We start from the raw sequence: 23653 nt of genomic DNA, 5'->3' as shown, positions 1-23653 counted from the left end.
ACCATCCACCGACGGAGGAGGAGACGCGGGCCGCGCTCGGCAAGCTGCGCGACACTGGGCCCGGCGACTCTGGGCTGCCAGCTCGCTTCTGGAAGGCGCTAGGCGCGACTGCCGAGAGCTTCCGGCTCGTGCACAACATCGTGCTGGCCTTCTGGGAGACCGAGGAGATGCCGACCGAGTGGGAAACGGGGCTGCTTAAGATTCTGCCCAAGAAGGGCGACAAGAGCGACCCCGCCAACTACAGGGGCATCATGCTGCTCGAGGTGGCGTACAAGATCGTCGCCAACATCGTGCACATGCGGCTGCAGGTCATCCTCGAGTCGCGGGACCACGTCGACCACGAGCCGCAGATGGGCTTCCGCTCGGGACGCGGCACATCCGACGCGTCGTTCGCGCTCAAGCAGCTCATTCGGAAGCGGCGGGAGCACGGCCTCGAGACATGGATCTGGCTGCTCGACCTCGTCAAGGCCTTCGACAAGGTGCCTCGCTGCGCGAAGAAGAAGCCGCCAGCGGAGAGGGAGAGAGCGGCGGAGGCGGCGAGCGACACCGAGATCGGCCTGCTGTGGCGCGTGCTGCTCAAGTTCGGCGTGCCTCCGAAGCTTGTACGCTAGCTCATCGCGATGCACCAGAACGTGATCGTCAAGTTCGACGTGGACGGAGTGCTCGCCACGCTGCTTGCCATCATTGGTGAGAAGCAAGGTGACCTGCTCGGGCCCGAGCTGTTTGACTTCTTCATCGCCGCCGTCATGGAGAGCTGGCGCGCGGAGCACTCGTACGAGCTCTTGGCGCGAGACGCTGCGGTCAGGCCTCGCCCCGGCCGAGTTCCGCCCGCCTCCGGCTCCTCCGTCGCCCGAGCGCATCTCGCGCATTAAACCCGTGCGGGGCTGCACCGCGGCCACGATGGCCCGCGTTAGCCTTCTTCGGCAGCACCTCGAGCGCCGTTGCCTCCATCGCCGCAGCGACAGCCGAGTAGGACGACGCTGACGCCTCAGCACCGGTATCCGCGGCCAGGCGTTGAACCACCGCGTCCGCATAGTCGCGCCGCCCGCCCTCCGTGTAGAGAGATGAGTGGCATCGGCCGAGGAGCTTGCTGCGTTGATCCGCCTTGCGACGAATGCTTGCGACCACCTGCATCCGGCAGCCCACAGCGCGATGATCGCTGTTTACGAGCTGGAAGGGGCACGAGCCGCAGTCTGTGAAGCGGCGCCGGTCCTCGCGCGAGACAATGATGTGGTCGAGCTGATGGGGTAGCCGCGAGCACGGGTGGATCCACGTGCCATAGTACTGCTTGCGGTAGAACGAGGTGAGGGAGCACAGCTGGTGCACCTCCATGAAGGAGCGTAGCCGACGCCCCGCGTCATTCAGATGCTGCAGCCCGAACGGGCCAACTGCGCCTGCGCGCTCGCCGTCGCAGCCGAGGCTGCCGCGGCCAATGCTGGCGTTGGCGTCGGCGCACAACACGAGCACATCACCCGGCTGCCGCAGTTCCCGCAGAGCGATCAGCTGGGCGAGGCCCTCGTAGTACGCGTCGATTTCGGCGGCGGAGTGCGCAGACGTGGGAGCGTACCCACTGACGAGCAGAATGCCCATCATCCGCGAGAACTGCTTGCCGCGCGAGCCGCCGCGCACAACGAGCCGCACAGCGATGGAGCGGCCGTCCGGCGAACGAGCCACTGGCGTGCTGCCACCTGCTCGCTGCCGGGCAGCCTCAGCTCGAGGCGAGAGCACGATGCACACGCCCATGCTGCCGCGCCCATGCTGTTGTGCAGGCGCGCTTCCCACGAGCGTGTAGCCGTCGCGCACGAACTCCTCGTCGCCCGCACCGCCACGTCTCCTGGCCGCACACCGCGAAGGCGTTGCGAACCTGGCTGTAGCCGATCAGCTCGTCCAAGCCGGTATCCGTCTTGATGCCGAGCATGTTCTGAGTGTATATCGACTGCAGATCTGAGCGGTACGACTTGCGTCGAGGCATCGCGACAGCAGCTTAGAGGAGGCAGCACTTGTACTTGCGGAGCTGACCCCACGCTGCACAAAGTGCAACGTGTGGTGACGGCGGTGGGATACGAGGTGCAGATGAAGCACGAGCGAGCCGGAGAGGCCACCCAAGCTGCTTGCACCTGCAACCTCGAGGTTGTGCGTCGTTCACGTACGGACCCGCCTCGGTATGGCTAACCTGTTGGCGAGCGGTGCCTCTTGGCGCTGCGACGGCGACTGCCAGGAACGTGCAGAACACGCAGACCGTATGGCAAGGCCGGCACCGTGGCTGTGCGCTCAGCGAAGAGGACAGCCACATCATCATGTGGTAGATTGTAGGAAGTTCTATAGGGGGGACCAGCTGGGATGGTTAGCAAGGAGGAGGAGGCCGTACCTTGCGAGGCTAGAGCAGGCTTGCTCTACCTCCAGCCATCTCTCCGGCCGGCGAGGCACGGACGAGACCGTGTGTGGGGTCTAGTGAGGTGTCTATGGACGCCCTCCTCACAGGCTAGCTGCCTACTGCTAGCCCTATCTCGCACTCACAGGTGATGACAATCCAATGTATGAGTGTATGCAAGCAGAGGCGCGTGTGCTAATTCTAGGCTGCACGTCGTGGCACTATGACGGAGGTAGACGTGCGACCGCAGCGCGCCCACCGCAGGCTCGGTGGTGCGCGCGTGTTAGCGATAGAGTTGCGGGGAGAGCCATGCCCGACTTTTCGAAGGCGAGCCCCACGCCACGGATGCCAGCCGTGCTTTCGCGGGAGTCGTCTCTCGAGCCGCGTCCCGTCGGCACTGTCCCCGAGTAGCCCCGCCTTGGCGGCACACACTCTCGACCAGGACAGTCCGGCCTACGGGAACGTGTCGCGCGCCGGCGACGATTGCGGCGTGGTCGTTGTGAAGTGAAGATGGCACGACCACCGCCCTGCTTCGCAGACCGGGCAAGGAGGGGCCTGCTCACGTTCCGCGAGAACAGGAGGTCTCCCCCCCTCCCCCGGCCTGAGCAGCCGCGGTGGAAGGCAGCCCCTTGAGTCGAGGGCGGCGCGACCGTTGTTCCGCATCAAAGACCAGAGAGAGAGAGAGAGATTTAGCAATAGTTTTGTTGTAAGACCAGAGGCCCCGATCAGGACAGATGGTCGCGCCGCCCCGCTCCGCGCCGCCCGCCGCCGCGCCGCGCCGCCGCCCGATGATTATTATCTCTCTAGGCAGGGGTTGGATTTAAGGAGAGAAGTGCGGTGCTAGCCGTCGCCCACTCTCGGGCGTCTACCTCTTTCTAGCTCTCTGCGGTGCACTTGGAGCACTTGGAGTGCAGTCATTAACCGCACATCCAGGGCCGGGGAGCTCAGAAGGCGTTCGCAATTTTTTTATTTCGGCGAATGGACGGCTGATTTGCGAGAGCCTGGCCGTTTATGGCGGCCATGACGGAGCTCTCCGCGCTGCAGTCCGCCATCGAGGCGCCGCACACGGAGGGTGAGGGGGAGGATCTGTTCGTCAAGCTGGCGCGCCTGCGCAATGCCGCGGAGGCCGCCGGCGAAGGCGAGGTCCTCGCGGCGCTCGACGAGCTGCGGCCCAAGCTGCGGAGGCAGCTCAGCCGGCCGTCGCTCGCAGCAAAGGTGCACATGGTGTGGCGGCTGCTGCTGACCCTGATCGTGACCATCTGGGGGTGCATGGCGCTCCTCCTCTTCACGCCGCTCCGCCTCACCCACCCGCTCCTGCGGCCGCTCGGCGTGCCAAACGGCCTGCTGCCCCTGGACGTGCTGGAGCTCGCGTGGGCGCACCTGGTGCTGCGGGCGGCCGGGGTGCGCGTGCGGGTTGAGGGGGAGGGCGCGGGGCGGTGGAGCGGAATCCCGCACGGGGTCATCGTCTACAACCACGCCTCCAACCTCGACCCTTTCATCCTCTTTGTCGCGTGCGGCGGCCACCGCGCGCCAAAGTTTGTCGGCAAAAAGGTGCTCTTCGCGGTGCCCATCTTCGGGTGGATGAGCCTGGCGCTCGGGCAGGTGCCCATCAACCGTGGCGACCCCAAAAAGTCGATCGCCACGATGAACGAGCGCGTGGCCGCCATCATGAGCCGGTGGAGCCGCTCGGTCGCCGTCTCCCCGGAGGGGACGCGGACAAAGGACGGCCACCTGGTGCTTCCCTTCAAGAAGGGGGTCTTCCACCTCTCGCAGCAGATGCAGGCCCCCATCCTCCCGCTCGCTATCCACGGCGCCTTCGACCTCTGGCCGCCCAGCCGCCTCTTCACCGGCGTCGGCGAGATCACTGTGCGCGCGCTCGAGGCGCAGCCGCCGCTGCCGCCGCTGCCAGAGGCGGAGGCGCACGCGTCGGGCACCGCCGCCACCGACGAGGCGCGGATGCGGCTGCAGCGGACCTACGTCGACCACTTCTCGAAGCAGCGCGACAAGCCCGCCCCCTACACCTTCGGCCACATGGCGGAAGACGCGCTGTACGTGGGCGTCGCCGTCGTCGCGTTTGCGGCGCTCAAGAGCGGCTGCTGGCTGCTGCTCGCGGCCGCGGGCTTCAGCACCGAGTCGCTGGCGGTGCTCTTTGCCATCACCACCGTGAGCATCACCTTCCTTGTGCACCACTACTTGTGAGAGAGGCTGTACCACGCGAGGGGCGAGGCGGGGACGGACCCCGGCGCCCCGCGCGAAAACCACACACACGGGGAATAGAGAGAAAAAAGACGCGGGAGATGCACGAGGCGCAAACAATAGCGTGGACCAGGGAGCTAGAAGCGGCTCCCGCTCTGTGGCCGTCGTGTTCTCTGTGTGTGTGACGAGAAAATACCACGCTTCACAACACACACACATATGCCGGTTGCCGAGCCGTCAGCCGAGGGCGAGGCCGAGCCGTGCCCCGCCCCGGGCTGGCGGCTGCCCGCCACAACATCATCTCAGCTCCTACGGCTTTACTGTTTACACGGCTTTCGCGATTTACGGTACTCTACAGCACGACGCGACTCTCCATTCGAACATCGAACCTCTCTGAAATGTGAGAGTCGGAGCCCTGGCGGAGGGCGGCGCAGGAGGGAGGCTCGACTCCGGGCGCAGCGCCGGCGGCGAAACCGACCCCAAGATCGACCATTTGCCCCGTCGTCGACGCCTTCGCTCAAGATGGCGACTCGCTGCTCGCTCGGCCACCCTTCCTGCCTCCCCTCCCGCCTCGGCTGCCGCGCCCGCCACGTCCTCCGGAAGGCGCCTCTGGCGGCGGCGCGGCATCGGAGGGCGCACTCATCGCGCCCTTGTCGCTCGCCTGGCTCTTGCCGGAGGAGCCGCGGCGCCTGCCTAGCGGCCTCTGCGTCTGCCTCGGCCGGCTCGTGGCGCCACCCTGCCGCACGGCCTCGTCCTCCGAGGAGGGGCCGCCACCGTCGGACGCGTCGCCCTCCGGCGGGCCCGCACACTCCGCCTCCGCCCCGCGCTCCGCCGCAGCCGCCCGCTCCGCCGCAGCCGCCTGCTTGGCTCTCTCGCGCTCCCGGCCGCCGCGGGGCCGCTTACCCTCCGCCTGGGCCCCGTCCGCCGCCCCTTCGGCCGACTCTTCGCCGCCCCTTCGGCCGCCGGCGCCCCCGTCCGACTTTGCGCGCGCGGGCTGAGCCGTCCTCTGCTTGGGTGGCGGCTTCGCATCCGCCGGCTGCTGCTGCCGCGACTGCTTCTCGGGCTGCGGCGGGCGCGGCTTGTCGGGCTGCCCGCCCTTGCCGCTCGCTGGCTTCGCCACCTTCTCCTTGCCGTCCGGCTTCGCCACCTTCTCCTTGCCGTCCGGCTTCGCCACCTTCTCCTTGCCGTCCGGCTTCGCCACCTTCTCCTTGCCGTCCGCCTGGCCGTCCTTCTCCTTGCCGTCCGGCTTCGCCACCTTCTCCTTGCCGTCCGCCTGGCCGCCCTTCTCCTTGGAGCCCTTGCCGCCGCCGCTGCCGCCCCCCTTGCCGCCGCCGCTGCCGCCCCCCTTGCCGCCGCCGCTGCCGCCCCCCTTGCCGCCGCCGCTGCCGCCCCCCTTGCCGCCGCCGCCGCCGCCCCCGTTGCCGCCGCCGCTGCCGCCCCCCTTGCCGCCGCCGCTGCCGCCCCCCTTGCCGCCGCCGCCGCCGCCCCCGTTGCCGCCCCGCCCCTTGCCCGCGCCACTCGCCTCGGCGCCCTTGGCCTCGCCCTCCCGCCTCCAACCCTCCTGCGCACCGCGCCCGCCGCGGCCTCCGCTGCCTCCGCCGCCGCGACCGCCCTTCTTTGCGCCCGTCGTCCCCATGATGCGGGCGCGCACCTCAGCGTAGTACGCCTCCTTCTCCTCGAGCGTCATCGCAGCGAAGTCGGGCTTGTTGCCCGCCGCCGGCTCGGCCGCCCCCGTCCCGTTGGCCGTCCCATTGGGAGCGGCCCCCGCAGGTGCAGCGGCGCCGTCCTCGCCCGCAGGCGCGGCGCCGGGCGCCTCCTCCGCCGAGTTGGCCGACGGCCGCGTGAGCATCATGACTTGAGGCGGCGGCGGCGGCGGCTCCGGAGGCAGACCCGAGAGTCGAGGCGGCTCGCCAAAGCCGTTGAGCGCGCTCGGCTCCGCCACGCGCCTCCGCGGCGCATCGGCGCCGCTCCCTCTCGGCTGCATCGGCTTGGGCGGCGGCGGGAGGGGAGAGGCCCCCTCCTCCGTCTCTGAGATGCCCATCGCCTCGAGCAGCGCGGCGACCTGCTCGGGCAGCGAGCCGGTCGCCTCCATGCCCATCGCCTCGTTGGCTTGCCGCAGCAGCGCCGCCATCGGCATGCCGTGTGGCAGCTCCAGCTCCGCTCGGACGAGCTCGAGCCGCTGGTAGAGGCTCCTCCGACCGCCCCGCCCAGCGGGGCTCTCGTCGGAAAACTCGCCGCACGGCGGTGGAGGCGCCGGCTCACCCTCCTCCGAGGGCGCCTTGCCCTCGGAGTTTCCGCCGTCGGAGGGAGGGGACCCGGCGTAGCTCGCGCCGGATAGCCGCGTCGCAAACGCGGGCGCCGAAAAGTCCATCTCGCCCGCCTCCTGGTCGTCGGCCCATCCGTGTGATCGCCGCTCGGAAGAGCGCTCGTCAGCCGCGTCACGCGTGGCGCTGGATGCAGGCGAGTCGCGCTTGCCGTCCTGCTCGAGCGAGCTGAGCAGACTGTCCCGCTCAGCCGCCTCGCGCGCAATCTTGGAGGCGCGCTCGCGCGCAGCAGCGGCGCGCGAGGCGAGCTCCTCGACTGCGCGCGCCGCCTCCTCCTCGGCCACCTTGGCCGCCTCTGCGGCGTTCCTCGCCTCCTCGGCGCGCGCCGCCGTGCGCGAGCGCTCCGCTGCCGCCTTTGCAGCGGCAGCGGTGGTGGTGTCGTCCGCGACCTCCTTCTTGCCACCCCACACCGCTTGCCCCTTTGGCACGATCAGCAGGTCGGGGTCGATGCCGCCATACTCCTTCTTGAGCGAGGGAAGGTTGACAGGGCCCGGCGCAAGCCGAGGCGCCGGTGCCTTGCGCTGCGGGGACGGGGGAGTGCGGCGTGAGCGTGAGCAAAAGGGCTGTGGCGGCAGTGGCGGGCGTGAGACACACCATTGTCTCTGTTGTGCGCTGTCTTCGACCTAGTCTGTTTTTTTCATCCGTGGGGAAAATTTTCTTTTAGTTGGGGCAAGTACTGCTTCTACACCCCAGTGCCCAGACGAGGGACGTCCGAAATTCGCACAATGGCTAGTCCCACGGCCGCCACATGTATATGACGCCCACCGCCGGCGCCGACGCCGACCATTACCACCGACCGACGGCTCGCACGGCCGTGCGGTGAGCAAAAATTTGGGTCGCAGCGCGCCTGCCGGATGCTCTGCGACGTCTGGACGCTCGCCAGAAACGCCAGGAAGCTTGCCTTCCACCCCTGGTCCCGACCGAGGGCGAACGGCAGTGGTCGGCAGCCTCTGCGACGCTCCGATCGGCTTCTCGACCTCATCGCCTGCGACGAGCCAGCATGGCTCGTCGCTCGACGGCAGCCTGCTCAGTATGCTCTCGGCATTCTGTACAGCCTCGCCAGGCTCTCTGTGACGGCCTGCAGGGCCGGCGCGGACCGCCTCGCGATGGCCCTCCTCAGCACCTACCTCTGCGAGGCCTGCTGGCTCTCCAATCGCGTCGCCGGCGGCAGGCCCGCATGGCGCGCTGCTCGATGGCAGCCTGCTCAATACGCCTTGGACGAACTTCTGCCTCGCTGCTCTTACTGCAGCCGCCTCCGGGGCCGGCGCCGGCCGCCTCGCTTCGCCAAGCTACCCGGCGATACACTCAAGTAGCCGTGGTAATCGGTGCCAATTGCTCTCGATGTCAACGAGCGCTTCACGCCGGGGTGCTCGAGACAGGCTGGCTCCAGGCACCAGTGTCCAAATCCGTGGAGATATGGAGAGCGGTATGAGGCCGGTGAGCGTACTCCCCCCCCGCCCCCCCCCCCCTCTCGCGTTAGCTCGAGTTTTAGTGATTTTGGAGACAGTCAAGAGACAAGACGTGCGATCGTGCGTTGCCGTGAGCGTGTCGTGGGTTGGCGGGTCGGGCCAAGTCGCAAGTGTGTGACGGTCGGGTGCTGCGCTGTGCGCTGTGTCTGCTGTGTCCACTTATGTGACACCTCCTCACCTGTGTGTGTGGGTGTGTGCACACGCGAGTGACTCTGTCTTCAAATGTCTCTGCGGGAGCCGCGGCGGGGAAGTCGAAGTGTGCAACGTGCAAGTGTGCTAAGTCAAGTGCTAGTGGCCGGGCGAGTTCAGAAGAAGTGTGAACATGAATGTCCATCAACCATGTGAGACTCACACTATACCTTAAGGTATAAAGATAACACGAAACGACCGGAAATAACCGGTGACGAATAACTCCGTACGAATCGATCGGATCGATGCGGAACGATCGGCATGCCCGAGCCGGGCAGCGCTGCCCCGTGCTCGCCCCGGGAGCCCGGCGATAGAGATATGAAACAAGAGCGCCACCACCCGCCTGTCGAGACGGCATCAGGATCAGCACGCCACCTCCACCATCCAGCCCCACTTGTCCTCCGCCTCGCCGTGCTGCACCGACTGCAGCCCCTCGCGCAGCTGGTTGAGCGTCTCGAAGCCGCCGAACTCGTACTTGCGCTCGACGTCGGTGATGGACCGGATCGGCGCGACGACGGTGGCGGTGCCGCACGCGCCAACCTCGCTGAAGGTCTTGAGCTCGCCCCACTCGAGCGGGCGCTGCTCGACGGGGATGCCCCGATCCTCGGCGATCGCCATGAGCATCTCGTTCGTGATGGAGGGCAGGATCGAGCTCGTGCGCGGCGTGACGTACTTTCCGTCTTTGTCAATGCCGAGCAGGTTGGAGACGGAAAACTCCTCGACGTACTTGTGCTCGCTCGAGTCGAGGTAGAGGGTGGTGCCGTAGCCCTCGCTCTTGGCGTGCTTGAGCGGCAGCAGGTCGGCCGCGTAGTTGCCCCCCGCCTTGACGTCGCCCGTCCCCTTTGGCGCCGCGCGGTCGAACTCGGTCATGATCTTGGCGTCGATCCCCTGGATCGGGCCCTTCCCAAAGTAGTTGCCCACCGGGATGACCGAGACGAGGAAGGAGAACTCGGAGCAGGGCTGCAGCCCGAGGACGGGCGACGAGCCGATCAGGAACGGCCGGATGTAGAGCGAGCCGCCCGAGCCGTACGGAGGCACGTACTCCGCGTTTGCGCGCACCGCCCAGTGCACCGCCTCAACAAAGAGCTTCGACGGCACCGGCGCCATGACGAGGCGGTTGGCGCCGCGCTGTAGCCGCGCCGCGTTCGCACCGAGGTTACACACGCGCACCTTGCCGTCCTTGCAGCGAAACGCCTTGCACCCCTCGAAGAGCGTCATGCCATAGTGCAGGACGCCCGCATGCACGTGCAGGTTGATGTATGGGTCCGTGATGAAGCGGCCGGCATCCCACGCCGAGGTCTTGGCCGACCAGGTGTAGCGCACGTGGCCGTTCGTCGGCGTGATCCCGAACCCGAGCTCATCCCAGTTTGTGATCCGCGCCGGCTGCACTCGCGCTGGCAGCGCCTCCTCGAGCTCGTGCACGCGGCTCTCGAGCCGCGAGACCTGCTGTAGCAGCCGCAGCTCGTTCGGCGGAATGGGCGGTGCCGACGACAGCGCTCTTCTGCCCGCGGCGACGGCTGTTCTACGAACGTGCCTACACAGCATCTCGGAACGAGCGGAAGGCAAGGGCAGCACGATGTGCTCTCGCGCGGATTTTTCTTTTTTTCAACAGAGCGAGCAAGCCCCGAAAGGTTTAACATCGGCAAAACTGCGTGCTGTCACCCGTGAAGGGTTAAATAATGGACAGCAGACAGCCGGGTCACGGGCGTCGACGTTTCTGCAGGAAGGCGTCGTAGCGTTTGGTGAGCTCCTCGTGCGCCCCGGCCGGCAGCACCTGCGCCGCGCAGATCACCTCCAGCGCGCTCTCAAAGTCCGCCGCCGCCACACAGAACTCGCCGACCTCCGCCGCCATAGCGTCGTCGAGCCCCCCACCCTCGCCACTCTCGTCCTCACCCTCGCCCTCGCCCTCGCCCTCGCCCTCGCCCTCGCCCTCGCCCTCGACGCACGCAGCGCGGTGCGTCGTGCCACCAAAACCGCGGCCGAGCATCGCCACCGCCGCCTCGCGGCAGAGGGCCGAGAGCGCGGCGCACGAGAAACGGCACGTGCGGCGCGCGAGGGCTGCGAGGTCGACGTCGGCGTCGAGCCGCAGCCGGGCGCAGTGGACGGCGAGGATGGCCCGCCGGTCCGCCTCGTCCGGGTGGCCCACCAGCAGCAACTCGTCGAGGCGGCCCGGCCGGAGCAGCGCCGCGTCGAGCGCCTCCGGCTGGCTCGTGCATCCGAGGAGGAAGACACCCGCACGGCCGCTCAGGCCGTCGAGCTCGTTGAGCAGCGCCGACAGCGCGCGCCGCGCCACCGCCGTACCGCCCTCGCCCTCGCCCTCGCCGCCCCCCGCGTCGCCGCCGCGCCGCGCGCCGAGCGTGTCGATCTCGTCGATCACGACAAGCGAAGGCGCGCACTCGCGCGCCTGCCGGAAGAGCTCTCGGATGGCAGCCTCGGTGTCGCCCACGTACTCCCCAAAGAGCGCCGGCCCCTTGGCGCTCAGCACGGTGCACCCCGATGCGGTGGCCGCCGCATGCGCGAGAAGCGTCTTGCCGTTGCCGGGCGGGCCGAGTAGGAGCGCGCCGCCCGGAGGAGCGATGCCGAGCCGTGCGTACGCGTCGGGCCGCTCGGCCGGCCACGTGATGAGTCGGTGCAGCCGCTCGCGCAGCGCCGAGTAACCGCCAACCTCGGCGCCGCCCACGTGCGGCGCGCCCGCGCTGAATCCCGCGCCTGCCGTGCCCGCCAACGAGGCGGACCAAGCTGCCCACGCGCGGGAGCAATCCTCCCAGCACGGAGGGAGGCGCTCCCACCCCGCAGCCGGGCGAGAGAGGGCCGCAGCAGCCGTCGCCTCGTTGCCGCCGCCTGCCTCGCCCCTCTCCTCGGCGGCGGCCGACGCCGCCCGCAGCCTTCGAGAGGTGGCAAAGATGCGGGCGAGGGCCACCAAACGGCCCAACTCGCGCGGGCCGCGCCCGGCGGTGCGGCAGCTCAGCCGGGCAGCCAGTGCCGCCGCGTCCGCCGCCTCGCCCGACGCCTCTTCGCCCGGCAGAGGGGCGGGCGGCGCGAGCAGCAAACGGAGCATCTCTGTGCGCTCGTCGCGGCCGGGAGGGCCAAGGAAGAAGGGCGCGCTGAAGCCGCCGTCGTTGGAGAGGAGGGCGGGCGGCAGCCTGCGTGGGTCTGTCGCGGCGCCCACCGCCAGCAGCGGCCGCTCCGCAGCATCGCGCAGCCGCGCCACCAGCCGCGCCGCGGCAAAGCCGAGCCGCTCATCGTCGACGGAACCGCTCCGAGACGGCTCGGCGAGGCTGAGCGCATCGAGGCCGTCGAGGAGGAGGAGGCGGAGCGGCGCGTCTTCGTCGCCGCCGCGCGCCGCAGCCTCGGCACCTGCGGCTCGACCGCCGCCCTCCGACGCCGCCTCGCCCCCCTGCGCCGCCTCGCCCTGCCGTGGAGCGAAGAGCAGAGGCACCTCCACGTACTCCTCCGGCCCTCCCAGCGGCGGCGGCGGCGCCGGCGGCGCGGCGGCGGCGGCCTCGCGCGGCGCGACGTTGGCAAACGCTTCGTCGAGCGCCGCCTCCAGCTCGACAGTGTCGCCGACCAGCCGCAGGCACGAGAGCGAGACGACGTGCGCGCCGTGCGCCGCCGCCCGCCGGCACAGCGCGCGCAGCGCGCGCCCCTTGCCAGCTCCTGGCGGGCCGGTGAGCAGGAGGTGACGACCGCGCGCGGCGTGGGCGCGCATCGCGCGCTCCTCCTCTCCCTCTGCCCTCTTCGCGGGCGGCAGCCGCGCCTCCACCTCTGCCCACATCCGCTCCACCACCGCCCTCCCGCGCGCCCCACCGCCGTCGCTGCCTCTGCCCTCACCGGGCGCTGCACCCGACGACGCAACCGCCTCCAACGACGTCGCAAATGGCGTCTCGGGCCTGCCCGCCGCCGCCGCCGCCGCCGCTGGCCGCAGTGAGATCAGAGTCTCCGCGTCAACCGCACCCACAGTGCCTCCGCTGCTCGCCGCGGTGCCCGCAGGCTCGGCTCCCGCCTCGAGCGCTCGAACGCGCAGCGCGACCACGCCACTGAGGAGTCGCACAGCGATGAGGTCGCCGACGCCAGGCCTCAGGCCCGGTAGCTGACGTCGCAGGGCTGCGGCCACCACATTGCCAGAGGCCGGCAGTGCATCCCCCGCCAAAGAGTCGAGTACGTCGAGGTCAATGCGCGCGAGACGGGCGCTCCCGCCGCTACGCGTTCCGACATGCACCTGTCCGCCGGAGTGCACGCCCACCGCATCGCACATCCAGGCGGGAAGCGCGACTGCACCCGGCGGCAGGCCAGCCTCGGGCGCCGCCCAGCACGGAAGCGCACCAGCGACGAGCAGGTCCGGCGCATAGCAGTCAACGCCCAGCGCAGCCAGCGTCGCGGGCGACGCGCGCACCTCGTGAGGCGGGAGCGACGCGGATGTGTGGGCGACGTCGTGCAGCATATACACACACCACGTACACACGGCTTACAACCCGCGAAAGGCTCCAATGGAAGAATTCTACGAAGACAAGCCCCTCTCACAGCAGACTGGCACGAACTAGCACCACAAAAGGCACAGCAGACAACTTTTTTTTTGGGCCACGATGGGAAGAATTCGAGGGTGAAAGAAAAAAGTTCGCACGACGACTGGCACCAGCGACAATAAGAGGGCTCCCGCGGCGATCAACACCGCAACTCCTTTTCTAAATTTCACCTTTTTGTTTTGAAGACCTCGATACTTAGCGCACTGCTCGGGCGAGAGCTCAAACACGTGCCGCGTCTCGTCTTCGCCGCCGGCTACGCGCACAGACACAGTACGCGGCAGCGCCGACACGTCAACCCGCGTGTACGTCAGCGACGGGTCCCGCACGCCGCACGAGGCGCATGCGTGCAGCGGCAGCGCGTGCGCCATGCGCTCGTCGCTCCACTCGCCCAGCAGCCGCCGCTTCGTCTCGTCGGAGACGTGCACGCAGCGCTGCAGCAGCGCCGCCGTCTCGTCCTCGGGCCGCTCCAGGTCCATGACGACGTTCGTCGAGGCGTGGAAGCGCGTCTCCAGGTCGATGGCCGCCTGCTCGGCCGCGGCGAGCTTGCCCTGGTCGACGCACATGCCGCACACCGCGTGCGCCGGGCAGCCGCACTGGCCGCGTTGTGGGCGCACGGTCTTGGCGACCGCCGGCGCTGCGCGCCGGTCGTGCTGCTCACGCTGCCGGCGGCGCTGGTCGCGCGCCTGCCGATCGCGCGTGTTCGCGGCGGCTGCATCTCCTGCTCGTTTCGCTCGCACCCGAGCGGCTGTCGCCAGGCGCTTCAGGTCGGCGGTGCTGCGCGCGCGGCCGTCGGCCAGGCACAGCCACATGTCCTCCTCCTCGGCAGGCTCGCACGGCTTGCCGTCGAACTGCGGCTGGCGCCCGCGACGATGCTTCGCCCAGGCCGGGCACGATGGTGCCGCGACGAGCGGCGTCGAGGCGACGGCCATCGATGGGTCCAGAAGACTTGGAGACACATCTCGACCAAAAAATCAAAAAAATCGAGCACAATTGCGTTACATGGGCATGGCCGGGGTTTCTGCACCGAACGATCTTACTTTCGGTCTATCGAAAGTGTTGATCAATAAACAATACCATTCGCGGTCAGTTCGCAGTTCATCCTTCCTCCCTGGCTCTCGAATGGTGCTGCCTGGGTTCGGCCTCGTCGGCGCGGCGTCTGCCGGCATTTGCATCATCTCGCCGACTCCTGTCCGGTGGCAGCGGCGCGTCGTGCAAAAGCTGTCCTGATGCACAACCGGAACTGCAACACTACGACCCGGGGTCACACACACGGGGCGCGTGTGTTTTCAGATCTCGAGCATCGTCCACATTACCCGAATCCCACGGCCGCGGCCCGACAAGCATGGGGGCGCATACTGTACTTATTTTGGCAGTGCCGGGCCCGAGCTCAGCATGCATCTTTGTATACCTCGAGGTACAGAATTTAAGAATCCCCACAACACCAGCCAGCGCGCCGGCAGTCCGACTCTGAGAAGGCGGGCCGCGACTCCTCCTCCGGCTCCACCAGCGTCATCTTCATCGCCGCTTCCACAAGCCACTGCGGAGTGTCGTCCTCGAGCTCTATCCCCGCCGCCGCCCTGCTGCAGCGGATGGCTTCAACGTGCGCAAGCGCGACGAGCCACTCTTCGTCAGTCAAGCTGTTCTTGTGCGCGAGCACCGCGCGAACGGCATCGCCGAGGCCGTCCAGTAGCCGAGCCGAGTCTCCGGCCATACGATGTGTCAGCAAGGGCGAATATCTAGATAGGAACTCCTGATACTTGGGCGAACTCCCGACGCCCTTGTCGCCTCCACCTCCTGCGAGCGCCGTTGATGCTCCCGCCACAGACGGGTCGCCAAGCAGATTGCGGTCGTCCTCCGCCGTCACTTTTTCGCCGTCATCGCTGCCGAGCCCGCGCATCAAAATCGAGGCTGGACTGCTCCGGGTCTCGCCCTGCACCGGCAACCCCTCCTCTCCCTTTGGGTGGTATGCTGGCGCCTCCTCGCCATTCGGCTGCTCATCCGTGACTTCGTCAAAACTCGATGATCGCGCGACTCTCTGGAGGGCCGTTAGAGCTCAGCCAAAACGTTCCTCTCAAAAAATTGACTTAGGAAGCCGCAAACGGCAGCTTCTGAAAGACTCACCGGCGCTTATTCTCTTGATCTTTCAAAACCTAGGCCTGCGGCCAAAATTTTCTAAAGGCCGCTGCGCGGCCAGCGCGATGCGCTCAACCAGTCAGCGACCGATAGTCAGCAGCAGACTGTGACGATTGGCGGCCTCGCGCCCTCAGTCGACCTCCTCTACCAACTCCCCTGCCCAGCCCATATGCCTCATCCACGGTGGCGCAACCACTCGCGCAGGGAGAGAGAGAAAGTCGGCGATCTGCGCCGCGCAGATGAGCTCCGCCTCGTCTGCATCGAGGACGCCCATCGCAGGGCTGTCATAGCGCCATTGCATATGACGTACTGCATGTTGTTCATTACTTCGCAGGTGCCAAAGTCGAGGATAATCTCACTCAGCGATGGCGAAGGCTGCACTCCCGGCCGGCGGTAGGAGGGATGAAGGTTAATGTACTTCGCAGTGTACGGTGCCTTCCGGCGCGAACAGTGCCCGGGACGAAAGAGGAGGCGACGTCTCCCTCGTCCATGGACGGTGTAGCCAGCTTGAGAGACGGGAACGAACGGCGGTGAATCGCCGACAGCGGCGCCTTCGTTCCTTTCCAGTGAATCGCCGGCGGGTGCCCTGAGCGTCGTATCTGTCGGCCAGTTGCCGCACCGCCGGCAGCAGCTCCGCAGCAGCCGCCCAGATGGCGCCGGTTAGGACAGGAGCGAAGCCGCGTGGACACGGCTGAGCGACGCCGTGCGTCTCGTTTGGATGCTGCAGGCATGCCGGGCAGCGCGCGTGCTCCATACCGCGTCGGGCGCCCGCCAAAATCTTCGATTTCTTCGGCGTATAGGGGACCAAAAACCCTGAAAAATTTCTTCGCCTGCGGCGGGCAATACTTTGGCTTTCACAGCTCGTTCACACGACTTTATCCGTCACTCGCTCTGGAACTTTTATTTTGGTCTTTCATGAACAGCTTCGATCGGACGCGCGCGCAAGCCACCCCGCCCGACAAACACCACCCGGCGGCCGGCCCCACCGCCACGCGGCTCACCAAGCCCGGTCCGCGCGCCTATCCATCAAGCACGGCCCCCGGCACCTCTATGTCCCACGCCTCATCGCACGGCAAGTGCAGCCGCTCCAGCAGCAACCCGTGGGGCGTGGCCTCCACCTTGCCGCCCAGCGGCCGCGGCGCGGCGCCTCCGACGCTGGCCGTCGGCCTCTTGCCCGAACCGGGGGCGAGTGAGGAGGGAAGCCAATCGGCGAGCCGGGTCGACTGGTCGACGACGAGCGGCGAGAGACCGCGCAGCAAGACCCGCTCCACATAGACCGACGCGGGGAGCGGCCCAACCGACTCTCCGAGCGCCAGCGGGCGGGTCGGCCGCGACGAGAGGATGCAGCGGACGACGTGGCCACCTCCTCCGCCGTCGGTGCTCTGGGCACTCCGCTTCTCCTCGCACGTCACGTTGAACAGCAGCAGAGCGCCGACGCCGGCGCCGGCGGAGCGGGCAGCGTGCTGCGGCGGCGCGCCTTCTAGCTCACTCTCTGGCGCGGTAGCCGCCCCGGCTCGCGCCGCCTCCAGCAAACCGCCGCTTTGCTGGTGCTCGTGGAGGGCGGCGGGCAAGCGCGCCGTGACGCCGTCGTCGAGGTACAGCCGGCCGGCCGCATGCCCGGCCGCGTCGAGAGCGGCGTGCAGAGAGATCGGGTCCCACACGGCCAGCAGCGCGGAGCGGCGTACCCGCTCGCGCCGTGGCAAGATGGACCCGCCGCGCTGGTAGCGAGGCATCGACCCGAGTCCGACTGGCTCGCTGTGCCAGAAGCCGCCGCGCAGCCTCGCGCCCGACGAGACGGAGAACCACTCACACGGCGCACCGCCGCAACCGTGCACCGGCAGCGGCACCTCGACGTTGCTCGCGCCCTTGGTCGCAACCGGAAACACGAGCAGATCGGCGCCGACGGTGAAGGCGGTGTCCGCCAGCAGCAGCGCGCTCCGCGGGACGGGCTTCCCCGCGCCCGCCGGCGAGGCGGGCGGCGACCCTCCGCCGCCCGATCCGAGCCAGAGCGGCCGCACGAGGGGCAAGCCCTCGGCAGACGGCAGAGCGCCAGAGGCGGCGTCCCAGCAGAGCGTGTACCAAAAGGGGAGCAAGCGCTGCCTCTCGCGCAACGCCTCGAGCGCGTGCGCCGCGTGCGGCTGCGGCAGCAGCCACGGCTCGCGCCGTGGCGAGTCGACGTGTGCATGGCTGCGGAAGAAAGGCAAGTGCGACGCTGACTGGTACCTACGGAAGGGCTCCTAGAAGGTATCGGGAGAGTTTGAGGCGACGAGCTGAGGTGCCGACCGGTGCCAGCGCAGCAGCAGCTCGGGCGGAGGCGTGCCAAAGAAGCCGCCCACGTCTGCGCCGGTGAAGGGAAGCCCCGAGACGCCTGCGCTCGCGGCGGGGGCGAGAAGTGAGGAGGGGGGGGGGGGGGGGTCCTGGGTGGCACAACCGGGCACGCGCGGGTTCGGGAAGGGACGGGCGGCGCGGCGCGCCAAGGGCGAGGACCATCTGCACGGAGAGGCGGAGCTGGTCCCAGCTGGCGGTGTTGTCGCCCGTCCACACGGCGCCGTGTCGCTGCGAGCCGACGAAGAAGCTGCGCGAGAGGAGGAAGGGCCTCTCCCCGCCGGATGGGAGGCCCGCCCGCGCAGAGAGGCCGGCGAAGGTGGCGGCAGCCTGCAGCGCGCCGTACAGGTTGTGCACTAGCCGGTGCTCCACCTGGGGGGGACGTGCCGTGGACGTGTCATGGACGTGTCGTGGACGCGTCAGCTGCGCCGGCGCCCACCTCGACCGACGACGGCGAGGGAGCCGGCGCGCCTTGGACCACGTGCAGAGCGTCGCGCGGCAGCGTGAGCTCGGCGCCCGAGAAGACGGACGGCTCGTTCATGTCGTTCCAGGCGTGCAGCCACGAGGGCCACCTCCGAGGGCGGCCCTCGCCCGCACCCGAGTAGAGCTGCGCCCACCACTGCTGCGCGCGCGGCTGCAAAAAGTCGACCCAAGAAGAGACGCCCGGCCAACACTCGCCCTCGAAAGCGGCGCCGCCGACGAGGCCCCCCTCGCCGCCCCCCTCGCCGTCGCCGCCTCCGCTTCTGCCTGCGTCGCCGCCTCCACGACTCGGCGGCGGCCGCACCAGAAGGGACGCGTTGGCGGCGGCCGCGTAGATATCGTACTCCGGCGCTGCGCGCAAGTGCGGGTCGGCGATGGCGACGAGCCTCCGCCCCTTTGGCTCGATGGCCGCCGCCATCCCTCGCGGGTCGGGGAAGGCGGCGCCGTCCCACGTGAAGTAGCGCTTGGCCTGCGCGTGCTCGATGTCGAGCCAGAGGCCGTCCAGGGGCCAGCCGAGCCGGTCGGCGTTGGCGTCGATCCCCTCAAGCTGCGGCTGGCTCTTGACGTTCCAGTGCGACTGGTGGTACCCGAGAGACCACAGCGGCGGCAGCGGAGGCGTCCCAGTCAGGGCGCCCAGCTGGCGAACCACGTCTTCGTCGCCCGGTCCGCCGAGCAGCACCACGTCCATCCCGCCGCCCTCGCTCAGCCAATGAGAAACCACGCCGCCGCCGCCGCCGCGCCAGAGGTCGACGTACGTGTCGGCCGCGCTGAGCCAGAGCACGCCGGCACTGCCGCCCGCCCCGCCGCCGCCCGCCCCGCCGCCGTGCGCGAGGAGGAACGGCAGCGAGCCGTACAGGCCGACGCCTACGGGCCACGCCATGCGCGTGTCGCGGGCGTGCGCTCGAAGGCACGCCAGCGAGCGCCGCAGGCCGGTCGCCGGTGCTGCGGTCGTACCGGAAGACGTCGAGGTTGAAGAGGCGGTACGGCTCTCGCTGCCGCGTCAAGGCGGCGGAGAAGGCGCGCAAGCGCGCCGTCATCGGGAGCGCGAGCGGTGCCACCCGCTCCGGAAGCCCGTACACCTGCTCCGCCGCCGGAAAGGCGACGTCGGCGCCGAGGGCCGTGCAGCCGGCGGGGCGCGAGTCGGCCGCCGAGTCGCCAAACCGCGCGGGGCCACCGTCGCAGCGGCGGCGCCAGGCGGCGTCGGCGCTCTGCGGCCAGCGTCGCTCACCCGCCGCAAAGCGGAGCATCCCACGCCCGTTGAGCACCGCCACCGGCGCGGCCGGCCGAGCGAAGCCCGCCTCGTATACGCGCAGCTGCGCCTGCAGCGGCGCCGAGAGGAGCTCGAGCTCACTCACCCAGCGGCCGCTCCGGGCACGCAGCACGTGCGCCGCCGGTGCGCCGGCGCCTTCCGGCCCGGGGACCGCCTCCATCTCAAACGACAGCGCCACGTCGGCGCTGGTGTCCGGATTCAGCGCGGCGAGCGAGAGGTGTGAGGCGGCGAGGAACGAGTTGGCGCCGCCGAGCAGGCGCACGCGCCACGCTGGAGCCTCGGCAGCGGCCGCCGTGCGGAGCGGCTCGACGAGCAGCTCGAACGACACCACTGCGCTGCCGCCCTCGCCTCTGTATCCGGCCACGGCTCGCACGCCGGTCGCTGTCCGCGTCATGGAAGAGAGAGAGAGAGAGGGAGGCAGCGGCGCGGCCGTCGGGCTGAAGTCCGAACAAAAGTGCGACTGCGAGCAGGTGCGGAACTTTGAGGCCTCGAAGGCATCTGCTGGGCCTAGAGTGAATACGAGGAGGAGGAGGAGGCGTGGCATATTGTGTATGTGGGCCCGGAGCGGTTCGGAGCCCCGCAGACGAGCGCGCAAACAGCAGCACCGGCAGGCTCGATTCATCGGTTTCTTTTCACAACAGGGTGCTAAGGGCCGCCCAGAATGCCATCCGGGCGCGCAAAGTCCTACCGCAGGGCGGTTTGTTTCTTTTCGTCGCTCCGCTTGTTCAACGCTGCTGCTTCTTCTTTTCTTCGGTGCGCTGCTCTGCCCGCTGCTTGCTTGCAGCAGCCGAGGATTTTCTGGTAAGAGTCGCCGATCATGGCGACCCTCCCGGCTGCGGTGCTCAGCACCCGCGGGGCGATGAAGCAGGGCAGGTCCTCCTTCTCCGGCCACCGCATCACGATCCTCGGCGCCGGCGGCTTCATGGGGCGGTACGTCACGTCGCGGCTCGGCGCCGTTGGCTGCCAGATGGTGCTGCCCTACCGTGGCGACGAGCTGTACATGCGCCACCTCAAGCCGATGGCGGACCTCGGCGCCATCTCCTTCGTCAAGTATTCCATCCGTCGGCTCGAGGATGTCGAGAAGGTCGTGGCGGGGAGCGACGTCGTCATTAACCTGATTGGCCTCAAGAGCGAGACCAAGTGCGCGCGCGCCGCCGGCGCCCCTCCCCGGCGCCCGCGTGGCTGGACGCGCCGCCGGCGCAGCCCTAGCCGCCGCCGCCGCGCTTGCGGCCGAGGATCCACCCGCCCCGCGCTCTCCAGCGCTCGCGCGCCCTGCACCCCCAGCCCCTCGCGCCGCAGGCGGTGGTCCTACCAGGACGTGAATGTGACCTTCCCCGCGGTGCTGGGGGAGGTGTGCACCGACCACGGCGTCGGCCGCCTCATCCACCTCTCCGCTCTCGGCGCGGCGACCGACGTCGACTGTGGCTGGCTGAGAAGCAAGGCGCTGGGCGAGGCGGCCGTCAAGGACGCCTTCCCTCTGGCGACGGTGCTGCGGCCAGCGACGTGCTTTGGCGAGGAGGACAAGACCTTCCTCAACTCCAAGGCCAAGCTCTGCCGCCACCTCCCCGCCTTCCCCCTCGTCGACGGCGGCGGGGCACGCAAATCGCAGCCAGCTCCGCGGAGACCTCGGCCCCTCCCCTGAACCTTCTCGGAGCCTTCCTGCAGGCGCGCGCGCAGCCCGTCTTTGTCGACGACGTGGCGAAGGCGGTCGTGTCGGCGGTGTGCGACCCGTCGACGGCGGGTAAGACGTACTCGCTCGCCGGGCCTGGCATCTACACCCAGGCCGAGCTCGCGCAGATCGTCTTCGACGGCACACCAGAGGAGCGAGGAGCCGCTGTGAAGAAGCTGCCTCTTCACAGCCCTAGCGCCGCGTAGGCATCGGAGACGAGTCGACCGCGATCTCCGTGCCAAAGGCGGCCGCGATCGCCGCCGCGAGCGCCACTGCGATGCTGCCTGATCCTTGGATGTGGCCCGACCTGGCGCGCTCCTCTGCCCCGCCCCGCCCCGCCCCGCCCCGCCCCGCCCCGCCCCGCCCCGCCCCGCCCCTGGGCCCCACAGAGGGCCCCGCACGCGCCCGCGCCCCGCCGCCACGGGACTCGCCTCTCGCCCTCGCGGCGGCACCAGTGCCGCCCAATTTAGCCACCCAGCCCCCTCGGTTCCTCTAGCCCCCCCCCCCCCTCCCCGACCCCACCCCCACCCCCCAACCCCCGCCTCCTCCCCGCCAAGGTCAAGCTCGAAGCGGTGGACACCATCCTTGCGAATGAGCCGACTGGCACTGGCACCCTCGCCGACCTCGGCGTCTCCGCCACGTCAATGGACCCTTTTGCGCCTCGCCAGATGTTTGTGTACAAGAAGAAGTCGCCCTTCATCGACGACACCGTCCACGTGCGCGAGCCGTCCTAGTGCCGTCCTAGTGGGCGAGAGCGGCTCTGGCACACGCGCCGATGGGCCTGTCGGTGCCTGGTCGTGTGCGGCGCAGGCGCGTAGCGAGCGGGCGAGTTGCGGTATGCGGATACGGTTCGGGGCACTGTACACAACCATCACTGGACACGGCACATGTTTGGGCTGCGCAAGAAATCGAAGCGCAAGTGCCCTCTCTCTGACCACGATCCGCGTGCTAGCGGCGAGCTATGTAGTACAAACTACAATATTTTGTAATTAAAGAGGCACATGATTGTGTGTGTGTACATACACAGTAGTCAGTACTCAGTAAGACAGTACACGTTAGCGCCGTGTGTTACTGCACTCTGCCAGAGATCTCTGCAGTCCCCAGCGTGTCGGTCTCTCGGCCTGTCGACAAGTGAGAAGTGTCAACACGTCGACAAGGTCTCGACACACGGGTCGGAAAAATGCGGGCGCGCCCAGCGCCACACCCGCCGCCGGCGCGGCGGAGCGATCGATGATACTTAGACACATATCTATTAGCAATTAGCAATTGGCTACTACCGTCTATATGTCAGGAGCAGCTCGTCTAAATCCACATAGCGCTCTGACGGCGGTCAGGCCGTCAGCCGCAACATGCAAGCGCCCTCTGCGCAAAGTACTGCACGTCCTTGTCATGATCCTCGCTGAGCTCGAGGAGTTTCGGCTTGACCTGCGACGCGACGAGGCCCGGCTCGAGCAGCGGCACCAGCATCTGCAGCGTCTTGGCGACGTTGAAGCGGACGTTGGGCACCGCGTCGCTGACCATGCCGAGCACCGCCGGCAGCAGCGAGCCGTAGAGCACGTCGCTGCCGACGACGGTCGCGAGCGACGATACGGTCGAGAGAGCCTGCGGCGGCGGCCACGAGGAGTGGTGAGACGCGCCGCGCTGCGCCCTCGCTGTGGCGGGCAGGGTGGCGGGAGGGCGGGTCGAGGGGGCGGGAGGCGCGTGCCGTGAGCCGGAAAAGGTAGTTTGACGACTGCCGCGTCGCCATCACCTACGACGTGCAACCGGTGTGGGGTGGGTGGGTGTGGTGTGGTGTGGGTGTGGGTGTGCGTGTGCGTGTCGCCTTAGGGATAAGGTGAGCCGCCGCCCACTCGAGCCCAAACAGCTCGGTCAGCTTACGCACGTTGGCAATGGCGGACTCGCGGATCGTGTAGACACAGTCCTGGAGCCAGCGCACGCACATCGCGCAGAGCTTCTCCTCGAAGAAGGCGACGCCCAGCTGCGCGGCGAGCGGAGGCATGCAGTCGACCACCGCGAGGCGCACGCGCCACTGCCGGTCCTCGGCGAGCTCTTCGATGGCGGGCAGCAGCGCCGTCGCGAGCAGCTCGACGCCGAGCAGGGCGTTGACCGCGGGCAGCGCGCCGATCAGGTTGAGGCGCACCTGGCGGCGGCAGGCCGAGGCGGCTCACGGCGCTGCGCGGGCGGGAGCGGGCGGGATGCGGCGGCGCCGCCTCGGGGAACTCGTCTTTGAGCAGCTGCAGGAAGAGCGGGAGCAGCGTCTCGATGGTCGCGCCCTTGCCGACCAGCGGCGCGAGGCCCATGATGTCCGACGCGAGAGACGCGCGGACGTGCTGCGACCCGTCGCTGCACAGCTCCGCCACCGCCGGCAGAATCTGGCTGACGACGAGCTCCGGCGCGAGCATGCGGGAGAAGGCGGCGAGCTTGACTGCCGCCGCGGTGCGTACCTCCGCCTCGGGGTCCTACTCGGGTGCAGCACGCCCTCCCTCGACCGGTGGATCTCGGCTGGATCTCGGCTGGATCTCGGCTGGAGCTCGGCTGGAGCTCGGCTGGAGATCGGCTGGATCTCGGCTGGATCTCGGCTGGAGCTCGGCTGGAGCTCGGCTGGAGCTCGGCTGGAGCTCGGCTGGAGATCGGCTGGAGATCGGCTGGAGATCGGCTGGAGATCGGCTGAAGCTCGGCTGGAGATTGGATCTCGGCGCGCCTG

General features: G+C 68.8%; 9 protein-coding genes across 9 annotated transcripts in view; 2 read left to right on the top strand and 7 right to left on the bottom strand.

Annotated features, from left to right (window-relative positions):
* Window positions 1–801: 801 nt before the first annotated feature.
* EMIHUDRAFT_217356 (hypothetical protein) lies at window positions 802–1972 on the bottom strand (the record flags this gene model as incomplete). Its single annotated transcript, XM_005760994.1, has 2 exons — window positions 802–1809; window positions 1865–1972. The coding sequence occupies 2 exons, from the start codon at window positions 1970–1972 to the stop codon at window positions 802–804; spliced, it is 1116 nt and encodes a 371-aa protein (XP_005761051.1).
* Window positions 1973–3356: 1384 nt separating this feature from the next.
* On the top strand, window positions 3357–4771 carry EMIHUDRAFT_438276 (hypothetical protein). The gene has a single exon (XM_005760993.1). It carries the CDS (start codon window positions 3383–3385, stop codon window positions 4568–4570), a length of 1188 nt encoding a protein of 395 aa, XP_005761050.1. The 5' UTR covers window positions 3357–3382; the 3' UTR covers window positions 4571–4771.
* Window positions 4772–5260: 489 nt separating this feature from the next.
* Window positions 5261–7678, bottom strand: EMIHUDRAFT_217354 (hypothetical protein; the record flags this gene model as incomplete). Its single annotated transcript, XM_005760992.1, has 4 exons — window positions 5261–5270; window positions 5620–5849; window positions 6219–7412; window positions 7616–7678. 4 exons carry the CDS (start codon window positions 7676–7678, stop codon window positions 5261–5263), a joined length of 1497 nt encoding a protein of 498 aa, XP_005761049.1.
* Window positions 7679–8912: 1234 nt separating this feature from the next.
* On the bottom strand, window positions 8913–10094 carry EMIHUDRAFT_68131 (branched-chain amino acid aminotransferase; the record flags this gene model as incomplete). The annotated part of the gene is made up of 1 exon (XM_005760991.1): window positions 8913–10094. One exon carries the CDS (start codon window positions 10092–10094, stop codon window positions 8913–8915), a length of 1182 nt encoding a protein of 393 aa, XP_005761048.1.
* A 619-nt stretch (window positions 10095–10713) lies between these two features.
* Window positions 10714–11214, bottom strand: EMIHUDRAFT_47287 (ATPase, AAA family protein; the record flags this gene model as incomplete). Its single annotated transcript, XM_005760990.1, has 1 exon — window positions 10714–11214. A coding segment is annotated over one exon (501 nt), but the record flags the coding sequence as incomplete, so codon positions are not given.
* Window positions 11215–14495: 3281 nt separating this feature from the next.
* EMIHUDRAFT_217352 (hypothetical protein) lies at window positions 14496–14969 on the bottom strand (the record flags this gene model as incomplete). The annotated part of the gene is made up of 1 exon (XM_005760989.1): window positions 14496–14969. One exon carries the CDS (start codon window positions 14967–14969, stop codon window positions 14496–14498), a length of 474 nt encoding a protein of 157 aa, XP_005761046.1.
* A 1051-nt stretch (window positions 14970–16020) lies between these two features.
* On the bottom strand, window positions 16021–19824 carry EMIHUDRAFT_465541 (hypothetical protein; the record flags this gene model as incomplete). The annotated part of the gene is made up of 5 exons (XM_005760988.1): window positions 16021–17428; window positions 17489–17573; window positions 17680–17902; window positions 17970–18874; window positions 19239–19824. 5 exons carry the CDS (start codon window positions 19822–19824, stop codon window positions 16225–16227), a joined length of 3003 nt encoding a protein of 1000 aa, XP_005761045.1. The 3' UTR covers window positions 16021–16224.
* Window positions 19825–20046: 222 nt separating this feature from the next.
* On the top strand, window positions 20047–21937 carry EMIHUDRAFT_438273 (NADH dehydrogenase 1 alpha subcomplex). Its single transcript, XM_005760987.1, has 5 exons — window positions 20047–20420; window positions 20580–20874; window positions 20946–21090; window positions 21156–21259; window positions 21507–21937. Exons 1-5 carry the CDS (start codon window positions 20098–20100, stop codon window positions 21681–21683), a joined length of 1044 nt encoding a protein of 347 aa, XP_005761044.1. The 5' UTR covers window positions 20047–20097; the 3' UTR covers window positions 21684–21937.
* A 350-nt stretch (window positions 21938–22287) lies between these two features.
* EMIHUDRAFT_68148 (hypothetical protein) overlaps window positions 22288–23653 on the bottom strand; it is a gene marked incomplete at both ends in the record, with an annotated part of 2740 nt that continues 1374 nt past the window's right edge. The window contains 5 exon segments of the mRNA XM_005760986.1: window positions 22288–22551; window positions 22583–22590; window positions 22714–23089; window positions 23118–23408; window positions 23426–23528. Of these exon segments, the coding sequence (XP_005761043.1) occupies window positions 22288–22551; window positions 22583–22590; window positions 22714–23089; window positions 23118–23408; window positions 23426–23528 (1042 nt within the window).

Source organism: Emiliania huxleyi, assembly GCF_000372725.1.
Source record: "Emiliania huxleyi CCMP1516 unplaced genomic scaffold EMIHUscaffold_73, whole genome shotgun sequence".
Classification (NCBI taxonomy): domain Eukaryota; phylum Haptophyta; order Isochrysidales; family Noelaerhabdaceae; genus Emiliania; species Emiliania huxleyi.
Note: the sequence above shows the minus strand (reverse complement) of the source record. Positions and strands in the feature narration are given on the sequence as shown.

Coding starts and splice junctions, on each gene's coding strand:
- EMIHUDRAFT_438276 (XM_005760993.1), top strand. CDS start 3,383: ATGGCGGCCATGACGGAGCTCTCCGCGCTGCAGTCCGCCATCGAGGCG.
- EMIHUDRAFT_438273 (XM_005760987.1), top strand. CDS start 20,098: ATGGCGACCCTCCCGGCTGCGGTGCTCAGCACCCGCGGGGCGATGAAG. Junction 20,421..20,579: donor GGCCTCAAGAGCGAGACCAA/GTGCGCGCGCGC, acceptor CTCGCGCCGCAG/GCGGTGGTCCTACCAGGACG. Junction 21,091..21,155: donor CGCGCAGATCGTCTTCGACG/GCACACCAGAGG, acceptor AGCGCCGCGTAG/GCATCGGAGACGAGTCGACC.